This window comes from Peromyscus maniculatus, chromosome 8 (genome assembly GCF_049852395.1).
Source record: "Peromyscus maniculatus bairdii isolate BWxNUB_F1_BW_parent chromosome 8, HU_Pman_BW_mat_3.1, whole genome shotgun sequence".
Lineage (NCBI taxonomy): Eukaryota > Metazoa > Chordata > Mammalia > Rodentia > Cricetidae > Peromyscus > Peromyscus maniculatus.
Window position 1 is genome coordinate 42743022 of NC_134859.1, and position 13480 is coordinate 42756501.

Here is a 13480-nt window from a genome sequence, read left to right on the forward strand (position 1 = left end):
CAATTGAGAGTTTTGCTGGATGTAATAGTCTGCGTTGGCATCCATAGTCTCTTAGTGTCTGCATAACATCTGGCCAGAAGGTCTTCAGAGTCTCCATTGAGAAGTCAGGTGTTATTCGGATGGGTTTGCCTTTATGTGTTACTTGGCCTTTTTCCTTTGCAACTCTAATATTTTTTTCTTTATTCTGTAAGTTTAGTGGTTTGGTTTTTATGTGGTGAAGGGACCTTTTTTTTTTGGATCCAGTCTATTTGGTGTTCTGTAAGCTTCTTGCACCTTCATAGGCATTTCCTTCTTTAGGCTGGGAAAGTTTTCTTCTATGGTTTTGTTGAATATATTTTCTGTCCCTTTGAGTTGGTATTTTTCTCCTTTTTCTATCCCTATTATTCTTAGGTTTGGTCTTTTCAAGGCATCCCAAATTTCCTGGATGTTTTGTCCTATGACTTTGTTGACTTTGGTGTTTTCTTTGACAGATGAATAGACAGATGAATCTATTTCCTTTGTTTTATCTTCAAAGCCAGAGATCCTTTCTTCCATCTCTTGTATTCTGTTGGTTATGCTTGCATCTGTAGTTCCTGTTCATTTACTCATATTTCCCATTTCCAGCATTCCCTCAGTTTGTGTCTTCTTTATTGCCCCTATTTCAGTTATCAAATCTAGGACTGTTTCATTCACCTGTTTAATTGCTTTCTCTTGGCTTTATTTAAGGGATTTATTGATTTCTTCCAATTTTTTATTTGTCTTTTCTTTGAATTCTTTAAGGGAAATTTTTATTTCCTCTTTAAATGCCTCAATCATCTTCTTAAAGTCATTTTAAGGTCAATTTCTTCTGCTTCTTCTGCTTTGGGATGTTCAGGTTTTCCTGATGTAGCACCAGTAGGTTCTGATGGTGCCATATTGGTCTTTATGTTGTTGACTGTATTTTTGTGCTGGTGTCTACCCATCTCTTCCTCCACTCTGTGCAAGTGCTGTCAGTGTCTGAGGGAGCCTCTTTTGGTCCCATTGATATTCTTGGTCTAATGGGAGCTCTTGGTCTAATCTGGACTCTTGGTCCAATTGGTGCTGGTGAATTCTGTGTCCCAGAGATCAGATTTTAGTCTGATGGGCACCAGTGGGCTCTGTCTCAAGGAGCAGCTATTTCTAAACAGTGCAGGGTGGGACCTGTTTTCTTGGTGATGGAGCAGGGGAAAAGGCAGCTGGCTGGTTCCTGGGGCTCCAATGGCTTTGGTGGATGAACACAGAATGTACCCCCGGGGCCTAGGGGCTAAGGACCTGGTCTGCCCATTCCTAAGATGGAGTCTTATCTGTTCCCAGTTGGTGCAGGGTGGGCTTATGTCTCCTGTGGTCACTAGTGTCACAGGGGCTGTGTTCTTGAGGGGGTGGGGAAGAGGCAGCTGACCAGTCCCTAGGGCTTCAATGGCTTGGGGGAGGGGCACAGAATGTGCCCCTGGGGCCTAGGTGTAAGAATGATAAATGGCACTGCTTACCAGCACTGGTTAGCGAGTGGAAAGGTCATAACAAGACCCAGTATTAGTGTCAGAGCTTTATTAGGAGGAAGAGGAGTGTGGTGGGTGAACAAGAGAACCAGTCCTGGGGAAAGAACATGTGGAGAGAGAGAGAGAGAGAGAGAGAGAGAGAGAGAGAGAGAGAGATGGTGGGGGAAAGAGAGAACAGAATAGAGAGAGGGGGTGGGGTCTGAGTCACAGCTCTTTAAGGTGCAGGTGGGCTTATGGAGCTACGCCACATGTGCAGATTGCAGGACCATGCCATGTGTACATAATCGCCAGCACACACTGATGACATAAGACGCAAGACCCCTTATCTAGCTCCTAACTGTACATGTGTAGTCATGCAGCTGGAGCTCAGCAGAATCCCAACAGTAGGGGCTAGGGACCTGGTCTGACTAGTCCAGAGAAGAGGTATTATCTGTTGCCAATTAGTGCAGGGAGGGCATATGACTCAAGTGGTCACAGGTGTCATGGGGGAGCTGTTTTCTTGGTGAGGGGGCAGGGGAAGAGGCAGGTGTCTGTTTCCTGATGCTCCGATGGCTTGGGGGAGGGGTACAGATTGTACTCCCAGGGCCTAGGGGGATAGAAACCTGGTCTGCCCAGTCCAGAGATGGGGTCTTACCTGTTCCCAGTTGGTGCAGCGTGGGCTTATGACTGGTTTTCACTGGTGTCACACGGGGCTGTTTTCTTGGTGAGGGGGCAGGGACCACTAGAATTTCTTGATGAACTTACACAAGCCTCCATCGATTGAACTCTTTTGTCCTTCACAGTGAGACATGTAAGGGATGAATCCACGATGGTGTGGCTGTAGAACTGATGGTATGTTTAGGTGAAATTTTTTGCTGTAAGAAAGGAACAGTAGTGGCTGCTTCAGGAAAGAAACTGACATGAATTTACTCTTCAGAAATGAGGTCTGCTTTGAGAAAAGACCTGGAGACAATGATTGATTCTGGAGGTGGAAGTATTACAAAGGAAGAGTACATCACTTTAAACACAGCATTCCCCTTTCTGATTGTGACATAAATGATTGAGTTATGTCCACAATAACCTATGGAATAAACTTCTTATGAATTTGTCTTCTTCTTTCTATCTTTAATCCCAATAATATTTGAAACATGGGGAAAAGACAGTTTTGCTAGGAAAGAAGTAAAAAGATACCATGTTGTATGATTTCTTCTACAGTGTGGTTTTATATTTATCTCCCAAATACTCCATCAGATGTAATATTAATGTAACAAAACAAACCAAAATACAGCTTATAAATAATAGTGACAAATATTTAGAAACTGAAGAACAACCCGTCTTAAGATTAAAAATAGCGCCGGGCGTTGGTGGCGCACGCCTTTAATCCCAGCACGCGGGAGGCAGAGCCAGGCGGATCTCTGTGAGTTCGAGGCCAGCCTGGTCTCCAAAGCGAGTTCCAGGAAAGGCGCAAAGCTACACAGAGAAACCCTGTCTCGAAAAACCAAAAAAAAAAAAAAAAAAAAAAAAAGATTAAAAATAGCAACTCCCTATGAAATTACAGCAATGAAATCAGACAGGCCAAAAGAAATCAGACTTATGAGAAATTAAATTATTTAAAATATTCTAATCATCAAACAAAATAATTTATAAAGTACAGAATAACTAAATGGCAGAGAGGAAACATACAGGAATTCTTGTTGAAAGATGATTTAAGTTTTCATCGATTACAAAACCCATTTCTCTCATTTGCTACATTTACTTTCTTTACTGTTTTCTTGACAATTTAACATCAGGTATTACATTCCTATAGCATATCATATATGTTGTATCAGATACAGAGAATGGGAACAAATCAGTCCCAGATCAGAATGGCTTAGGCAGCTAACTCTCTCTCCTAAAGACTGCCGTCCTGATTGTCCTGACTCCTAGGAATGAGCTTTCTCACCACAGGTTATAAGAGAACACTTGGCCTCTTTATGCACTGAATGTGAAGTTTGGTTAACAAAGGACACCACACTGAAGTTCCCAGAAGACAAACCATACTTGTTAAAGATTAACAAAACCAAAAGATAAAAAACAGACAACAATCAACTCTTTTGTGGGTCCCACCACCCAGCTCCCAAATAAATCACACAGAGAGGAATATTCTTAATTATAAATGATCAGCCTTAGCTTGTCTTGTTTTTTTCCAACTTTCCTTTACTTTAAATTATCACATCTACTTTTTGCCTCTGGGCTTTTTCCCATTCTCTTATTTCTGTAAATCTTACCTTATTCCTACTCCGTGACTGGCTGTGTAGCTGGGTGACTGGCCCCTGAGGTCCTCTTCCTTCTTCTCTTTCTACTTCCTCTTTATCCCAGATTTCTCCTTCTATATATTTCCTGGGTTTGGCAGCTTGACCTATCCTTTCTCCTGCCTCACTCTTGGCCATTCAGCTCTTTATTAGACCAGCAGGTGTTTTAGACAGGCACAGTAACACAGCTTCACAGAGTTAAACAAATATAACATAAAAAGAACTAGCACACTTAAAATAATATTCCCCAAACAAACAAAAACAAAAATAAATTCTGCAAGATTGGTCAACTGATTTCAACTCCCATGGAGTTCTTATAGAGTGTTAGAACATGAAGGTACAAAGCCAAATAACCCCAAGTGTTTAAAGCACCTGTAGGAGTCATTCATTGCCAGCTTCAGTTTCTGAGACAGCATCCCTGCACCTACCAGGTGAAATCTTCTGGAATGTATTGATTATCAGAATGCCTTACTCAGAGTAGAAGCTTTCCATGTCACCAGATAGCATCTGAGAATCATAACACAGGTGTTCCCACTTTACTACAACCTGAACCCCTGATGTCTCCACAAGTGAAGTTGAAAAATGCCTTGAGCTATAACTTATGACTTGTGTGTGCTTTGTAACTTACCATGAAACTTTGAACCATGTCACTGGGGACAACCTGAGTCCATGTTTTGGGCCATGGTCACTCTCATTAGGTTCAAAGATAAGCTATACTTCATTCCCTTGAAATGAGAGCTGTGTTTGGATTTTGAGGCATACATGAGTACATTTACATGCCAGTACAGCTCTGCTGACAATTTGAAACAATCTGGGCTACTTGTATTACCCAGATTTTAATTTCATTGGACCATTATATTTATTATACCACACAAATGAGCTGAAGGATAAAACTGGATCTTGTTCTTTATTTTTATCATATTTGAAAGATACATAAATTATCAAGAAAACAGCAGAATTTATTCAATATGCCATTTATCTCCATTCACTTCTAGTTAACAACTCTTCTTCCAACTTACTCTAACTTTTATCAGTTGAGCATCTCAGGACCATTTATTTCTCAATGTGACATACCTTTGGAGTGATAAGACTATTGTCACACAAAATGAACAGCCACTATTAATTCATAAAATGTAACATTGAAAGGATGCAAATGAAGATGTTAAATGTACAAGAAGTTTATCAATTAAGAAATTTTCAGAATAGAGATAGAATTCTTCAAAAGGGCTGACTATGCAATGAGACATATTGGATGAGGAATAACATCAGCATGAGACCTATCAACAGATGTGCAGAGACAAGGAGAAGAAACTGTCCATTCTAAATTACTTACTTTACTGTTTCTTGAAAGAGTGTTCCACACCAAACAGTTTCTTTAGGGCCTCTGTGACATTCTTATTCCTCAGACTGTAGATTAGTGGGTTCAACAGAGGGGTGAGTATTGTGTAAAACACAGACATGACCATGTCCTTCTCAGGGGTATGGAAGGAGGCAGGGAGCATGTAGGTGTAGACAGCAGCACCATAGAAGAGGATGACCACAGTCATGTGGGAGGAGCAGGTGGCCAGGGCCTTCTTCCTGCCCTCAGCTGAGTTCATCCTGTGAACAGTGAGGAGGATGGATGAATAGGAGCTTGATATGACTGTGACAGGGATGAGGAGCATGAGCACACAGCAAAGGTACATGAGGGTCTCATAGAGCCAGGTGTCTGAGCAGGAGAGCTTTGTCACAGCCGGGACCTCACAGAAAAAGTGATGGATCTCATGGGATCCACAGAATGGGAAGGTCATGGTGACAGGCGTGAGTATGAAGCCATCCAAGGATCCCAGGAACCAACAGACAGACATCAGGAGGAGACACACTCTACGGTTCATAAGGACAGGATAACGGAGTGGATGGCAGATGGCCACATAGCGGTCATAAGACATGGCAGCCAGAAGGAAATATTCTGAACCTGCTAGTGTCAGGTACAGGAACATCTGTATCCCACAGGCAGCTGCTGAGATCTTGTGGCTCCCAAGGACCTGGTCCATGAGCATCTTGGGCACAGTGACAGAAATGTACATCATGTCCATGAGGGACAACTGCCTGATGAAAAAGTACATGGGTGTGTGGAGGCGGGTGTCAGAGTGTATCAGAAGGATCAGGAGGGCATTCCCAGACAAGGCCATCAGGAAAACCACAAATGTGACCATAGCAAGCAGAGCAGGGTGTTTGGATTGACTGAATAATCCGACCAGGGTGAAATCTGACTGTCCAGTGTAGTTGCTCATCCAGGTGGTGATGTCCATGGGTGTCTCCTAGGCAACCAAGAATGATTTGGGGTTAGTGGCTGCTTACTGATATTAGCATCAACCTAATGTACCAAGAATGTTCCCTCGGCCTATAGATCTGTGAATCACAATCTACCTAAATTAAGCCATTTAAAAAAGCAAGAATTCACACTTGTGTTTATAGCCATTACAACTCATACTTAAGCTACCATGGTTCATGGTCATGATTTTTTCCTGATGAAAAATATTGTCCTCTATCAAAATGTTCTTGAAATTTTCAGGATAATTTTTTTGCTACTAACAAAAATAGTGAATCACTACCCCCCCAAAAAAAAAACAAAAAAAAATAATATTAAAATCCAATGTAAATAAGCAAACACATTATTAAGAAAGTTAATGAAGAAAGTTATTCTTAAGAGTCATTTTGAATTTCCTTTTAATATTGACACATTATGAGATGCACTCCCCGTTTTCATATTTATTGAATTATGTGGTTTTTAAAATAATATAGTAAGAGATCACAACTAAAAAAGGCTTATTCTCCATTTAATATTAAATTAGAAGTTTCTTACATATGTTTGTTTGGCTATATAAATGCTCTTTCAATATATATTCACATAAACACAGTCATATGAAAATATAGATACAGCATTACATAGAACATGCTTGCTCTTCTAATGCTGGTTAGACTGAGATATTGGGAACTCTCACCCTTTTCTGTTCTCTGCTTCTCCAAATTCATCTCCTCACCATTTATTCTAAACTTCAGCAGGAGGCAGAGGATTCAGCAGTCACTGCTGGTTGCCAGGCCAGGCTGTGGCAGCAGATCTCTATGGACTATCAGCCACTTCTTCATTGAGTCTGAGAAGTAGAGAGAATATAGCCATGACATGTCCCTGACAGTGAATCTGCATTTTCCCTGCTCCATGCTCACAGCCTGCTTCTGTCTTAGCTGCAATTATGTGTGTGTGTGTGTGTGTGTGTGTGTGTGTGTGTGTGTTTCTGTCTTTCTGTCTGTCTGTATATTCAAGGATACATTAATTTTGATTGCATTAAACAAAGTTAGTGTCCATCTGTGCTGGGAAAATAGTACATATCTGAACTAAATTTGAAGGTTTAAAAAGGTACAACAGAGTGAGAAACAACAGCAGACAGAATGTAGCCAGCCTTTCTGACAAGGCTCAGTGAACACCTCTTCCTCATGTACTTCTCAAAGAGAGGAGATTTGTAAAGTTTTTTTTTATGACTAGTAGATATTGCATTTTGATAGCTCTTACCAAAAAAAAGGATTTAAATCTTCTCTTTCTGACATATTAGCAATAGTTAAAAAGGGAGGGGCTGCTGAGATAACAATCACAAGTCTCAGAATTATTTTAATCTCTGTCAGGATTCTAAAAACAAAAACACAAAACACACATGAAACTGAAGTCCTTAAAGGTCCATGTTCTGCCAAGCTGCTGATGGAGGAGAGAAAAATGCTGGGTCCTTGATGCTTTCATGTAAATGTTAGAAAAACCTGAGACCTATGGGAGGAGATGGACAGAGATACAGACAGATGAATAGACTGTGAGATAGGAAGACAAATGATGGATTTCCATCTTAAGAAGGCTTATTCATGAAAGGAAACTTACATAAGTTCTAAAACTTAAGCTTTCCACATTTACCTTAAGGTTACCCGATGGCTTAATTCATATTTGTGGACACAGAGAGCAAAGACCAGGGAAGCTGCCACAGTCTATGAGAATCCCTGACCAGTGTTTTCTTGGTGAGTGGAGGTCAGGGGCAGGTGAGGGGCAGGAGGTGTGCTGGGAAGGTGGCACACTCTGTTAAATGGGGAACACTGGCATCAAGGCACCCAGAGAGCAGGGAGATCAGGAAGGTGATGTCTGCACAATGCACAGGACCAGCAGCTGGCTTGCCCTTACACATTCTGTGAGTTTGATTTCATGTGAAGAGCTTGGTGCATGTTAACACTGGGTATTACTCACAGTGAAGGCAGAGAAATGACAAAGCATCCTCCCCAGCCAGCAGCATCCCTGAACCACCCTGTGCTTCCACAGGAGTCACCAAGTTTTCTCCTTACAGTGGAGAAGCTCAGGGTCTAAGGGCATCTGCCTCACATCACACAATAACGCACAGCATGAATGCTTAACCTATGAGTAGGCACAGAGTGGGTACCTGCGTGGGTTCTATGGGAAACACAATTTCCCCAGGAATGCATAGTTTCTGTTTAGACCACCCACAGTCTGTTTTATATGATGAGACATAAATAAAATTAAGAATTTTTGACATTATGTGGCCCCCAATTGTTACCCACAATGGAAGTTAAATAAACAGCAAAAAAGAAAATTTTGGAAAACTAATGGATTGTAATCTGAACACCAAAAATACAGAGGGAAGGGTGGGGTGTTGGCAGACGCCTACTATAATCTTATCACTTGTGAAACTGGGGTAGGTGGTCAGCAATGAAATCAAGGTAAGTTTTCTCTCTCTCTCTCTCTCTCTCTCTCTCTCTCTCTCTCTCTCTCTGTGTGTGTGTGTGTGTGTGTGTGTGTGTATGTGTAACTGTTAAACACATATTCCTTCATTGGTAACTTAGAAAAAAATTCTCAGTAAGCGTTGCTAAAGGGAAGCTTCAGGAAGATGCTGGCTGTGGCAGTGCACTCCTTTAATCCAGCACTAGGGAGGCAGAGGCTGGTAGATCTCTCAGTTCAAGGGCAGCCTGGTCTACAAAGCAAGTTCTGGACAGCCAGTGCTGCACAGAGAAACCCTATCTCAAAACACCAAAAATGAGAGAAACGTAGGCAGAATTTTTTTTCCTCCACATAAAAATAGACAATAAATGATAAAACAAACTTCCTGAAGAACAAACAGACTGTCATAAAACAAACCTCTTGAAGTACAAACAGACTGTCTAGGGTCCACCCTGTACTGGGCATTCTCTCCTGTCAGGTCCACTCACCATCAGATGCAGCTGCAGCCTGGGTCATATGAGCCAAGGGACAGTAGCTGGTTAAGTGCAGAAGGAACAGGAGGCAAGGGACATCATCCTTGGCTGGATCCTGCTCATTCCTGGATAAAGATGGTGTTAATAACTCCCCTGTGGCACTTTAAGGAAGAATGTAACTAAGTGAGCCAGGGATGGTGACAGAGACCTCTGCCACAGGCTCATTTACCCTTCAGTTTTGTTAAAGTGGAAAGTCATAGCCAGTATTAACCATAGCCTGGACTATCACCATCATAAAGAGTAATCTGGTCCAACATGAGTCAGTTATTGTATGCTCAGGCCCTTTTTCACTATGCAGAATTCTATTCCCTCTCAATCTCTCTGTCTCTGTCTCTGTCTCTGTCTCTGTCTGTCTCTCTCTCTCTCTCTCTCTCTCTCTCTGTTGATATAAACTGTCAGAACTTTTTGTAACCTGTTATCTTTATAAGAGTGGAGTCCAAAGCTTGGGGTTCAGTTCCCATTACTAGTTTGTCCCAGACTGACCTCATGTAACATCTTGCCTTCTCCCCATCACGTCATGGCTGTGTTCTGCTCAGTCAGAAGCCATGTTCATTGGAACTGCGTTCTGTAAAAATGCTCAGTTCAGTTTGTTTCACTTTAAATAGTGACCTGAAAATTATAGAATGACCACAAATACAAATGGCTTAGATGAAAACGACAATATATATAATTACCATCAGTGGGACAAAAGTCACACTTTAGAGAGTGACACCTTGCCTTAAACTGCACACATCTGTGAAGTGTAAACTGTAGTTGACGATGCACAACAGGGAAGAAGATCGATCCACCTCAGCACTCTTGATCCTGCAGCCAAATTGCTCTGTACTTTTTCTGAGTGCTGAAGGTTTCCGATCGTGTTCCTATGCTTTGGTGGTGTTCCCATTCCATCCTCTGGTCTCACAGTGTCCTCTGCTCATCAGGCCACACTCCTGAGCTCAGCCCTCCCATGTTCCCGGGGCTTTAACCTGCAGATGGAGCAGGGTCTTGACTCCTTCCACATTTTGTTAGAGTGCAGGCCCTGAGTGGACTTCAGCAGGGGAGGGGAAGAAAAGGGGTCTTTCCCTGTTGCTGCTGGTCTGGGCTATCTGCATCAACTGTAGGTGACAGAGGCTCTGTGGACCTCCAGGCTGTGTCCAGCCCCCAAGGCAGCTGACTCAGCACTGTTAGTACACAGATGTTTTAGGTATGCATGGCATGGCTCTAGTAGATTAGAGAGTCCAGCATCTAAGCCACATTAAGGGGCACATGCAGCTATCAAAGTGACAACATTCCTCCCCAATGTCACCTGCCTGCCCTACAGATCATCACTCCTGTATGACCAAGGTCCTGTGTGAATTTCTCCAGCTTGAAATATGAAGGCTGGAAACTGATTCATGAGGACCTTTGTTGGAGAAAGGAAATAAAAATACCAGTGTCATCAAACAACCAAATCCTATGTAATTAAAAAGTTATGAATCCATGACACACAGTGGATGTGTCATAAAATACAATAATAATAGTTCATGGAAATAAGGGAAGCTTATACACAGTATGATCTGAGCACAAATACACAGTACTGACTGTTGTTCCTCGTGATGCCCTGGCAATGGGAAAAGTGCTGTCCCTGCCTGTGCATCTCACCTGCCTCCTTCTGAAGAGAGTTTGCTAGGAAGTCTTTCTTCCTTTATGTTCAAAGTGTTGTAAGGGTCTCAGGGCTTTAGTGAGGCTCACTAGTGTCACATAGATGTATATCAGGTGTGGGTTCAGGGGGGTCCATGGAAAGAAGACACACAGGGACAGATGAAATTTTAGTCATTTCCATCTGCAGGGTGATCAGGCTCTGGCTAACTGATTCTGTTGGTTAGCAAAGGACTTTTTTTATTGTTTGTTTGTTTTTCTGTATAATATTCACCTTTATGTCGCTTATTTTTTATATTAGCTTTACTATCTATTTTTTAAAGAGATTTTCTATTCATTTTACATACAAACCACAGATTCTCCTGTCCTTCCTCCTCCTGCCCTCCAGCCTTCGCCCGCAATCCTCCCCCCCCCATTCCCACCTCCTCCAAGGCAAGGTCTCCCCTGGGGAGTCAGCAGAGCCTGGTATATTCAGATGAGGCAGCTCCAACCCACTCCTCCCTGCACCAAGGCTGCACAAAGTGTCTCACCATAGGCACTAGGCTCCAAAATGCTGGCTCATGCACTAGGGACAGTTTGTGATCCCACTGCCTGGGGGCCCTCTATATAGTTCAAGCTAAACAACTGTCTTGCCGATCAATAGGGCCTAGTCCAGTACCATGGGGGCTCCTCAGCTATTGGTCCACAGTTCATGCATTTCCACTAGTTTGGCTAGTTGTCTCTGTGCTTTTTCTCATCATAGTCCCTATGTTCCTTGCTCATAGAATCCCTCCTTTCTCTCATCGATTGGACTCCTGGGGCTCAGCCTGGGACCGGGCCAAGGATCTCTGCATCTGCTTCCATCAGTCACTGGATGAGGGCTCTATGATGACAGTTAGGGTATTCACCTATCTGATAACCAGAGTAGGCTCAATCAGGCACCCTTTTGACTATTGCCAGTAGTCTATGGTGGGGTCATCCTTGTGGATTCCTGGGAATTTCCCTAGCTCTCTGCTTCTCCTTATTCCCATGATGTCTTCATTTATCATGGTATCTCTTTCCTTGCTCTCCCACACTATTCTTGTTTCAGCTCAAACCTCCCATTCCCCTATGTTCTCATCCCCAATCCCTTGCCCTCTATTACTCACCTCCCCAACTTCCAGTTTGTTCATGTGATCTTTTCTATTTCTATTTCTCCATCACTGGGTTTTCCATGATTCCTTCCTAGGGTCCTTTTTACTAGTTAGCCTCCCTGCAGCTGTGGGTTGTAGTCTGGTTATCCTTTGCTTTACATCTAGTATTCACTTATGAGTGAGTACACACTATGTTTGTCCTCTGAGTCTGGGTTACCTCAATCAGGATGATATTTTCTAATTCCATCCATTTGCCTGCAAATTTCACGATGTCATTATTTTTCTCTGCTGAGTAGTACTCCATTGTGTATATGTGCCACATTTTTTTACAATACTATTCAGTTCTACATAACAGCCACAGATTCCCTTGTTCTCCCCCTTCCTTCCCCCTCTCCTTCCCCCAGCCCACCCCCTATTCCCACCACCTCCAGATCAAGGCCTCCCCCAAGGACTGAGATCGACCTGATAGACTCAGTCCAGGCAGGTCCAGTCCCCTCCTCCCAGATTGAGCCAAGCGTCCCTGTATAAGTACCAGGTTTCAAACAGTTATCTCATGCAGCGAGCCCAGGACCTGGTACCACTGTCTAGATGCCTCCCAAACAAATCAAGCCAATCAACTGCCTCACCTATTCAGAGGGCCTGATCCAGTTGGGGGCCCCTCAGCCTTTGGTTCATAGTTCATGTGTTTCCATTTTGAGGGGCATCAAGGTTGTTTCCAGGTTCTGGCTATTACAAATAATGCTGCTATGAACATAGTCGAGCATATGTCCTTGTGGTATGATTGAGAATTCTTTGGGTATATGCCCAAGAGTGGTATGGCTGAGTCTTGAGGAAGATTGATTCCCAATTTTCTGAGAAACCGCCATAGTGATTTTCAGAATGGCTGTACAAGTTTGCACTTCCACCAACAGTGGAGGAGTGTTCCCTTTGCTCCACATCATTCCAACATAAGCTGTCTTCAGTGTTTTTGATCCTAGCCATTCTGACAGGTGTAAGATGGTATCTCAGAGTCATTTTGATGTCCATTTCCCTGATGACTAAGGATGTTGAGCAATTCCTTAAATGTCTTTCAGCCATTTGAGATTCTTCTGTTGAGAATTCTCTGTTTAGCTCTGTAGCCCACTTTTTAATTGGATTGTGAAGTATTTTGATGTCTAGTTTCTTGAGTTCTTTATATATTCTAGAGACCATCCTTTGGTCAGATGTGGGGTTGGTGAAGATTTCTTTTCCCATTCTGTAGGCTGACATTTTGTCTTATTGACCATGTCCTTTGTCCTACAAAAGCTTCTCAGTTTCAAGAGGTTCCATTTATTAATTGTTGATCTCAGTGTCTGTGCTACTGGTGTTATATTCACGAAGTGGTCTCCTGTGCCAAAGCGTTCAAGATTACTTTTTGCTTTCTCTTCTATCAGGTTCAGTGTAACTGGATTTATGTTGAGGTCTTTGATTCACTTGGACTTGAGTTTTCTGCATGACCATAGATACAGATCTATTTGCAATCTTCTACATGCTGACATCCAGTTATGCAAGCACCATTTGTTGAAGATGCTCTCTTTTTTTCCCATGGTACAGTTTTGGCTTCTTTGTCAAAAATCAGATGTTCATATGTGTGTGGATTAATGTCAGGGTCTTCACTTCAATTCCATTGGTCCACATGTTGGTTTTTATGCCAGTACCAAGCTGTTTTTATTACTGTAGCTCTATAGTA

General features: G+C 42.5%; 1 protein-coding gene across 1 annotated transcript; it reads right to left on the minus strand.

Annotated features, from left to right (window-relative positions):
• Nucleotides 1–5097: 5097 nt before the first annotated feature.
• On the minus strand, nt 5098–6054 carry LOC121831634 (olfactory receptor 2T29-like). Its single transcript, XM_042283432.2, has one exon. The coding sequence runs from the start codon at nt 6052–6054 to the stop codon at nt 5098–5100; it is 957 nt and encodes a 318-aa protein (XP_042139366.2).
• Between the last annotated feature and the right edge of the window lie 7426 nt (nt 6055–13480).

Excerpts from the sequence above, each read along its gene's own strand:
- LOC121831634 (XM_042283432.2), bottom strand. The coding sequence starts at position 6,054 with ATGGACATCACCACCTGGATGAGCAACTACACTGGACAGTCAGATTTC.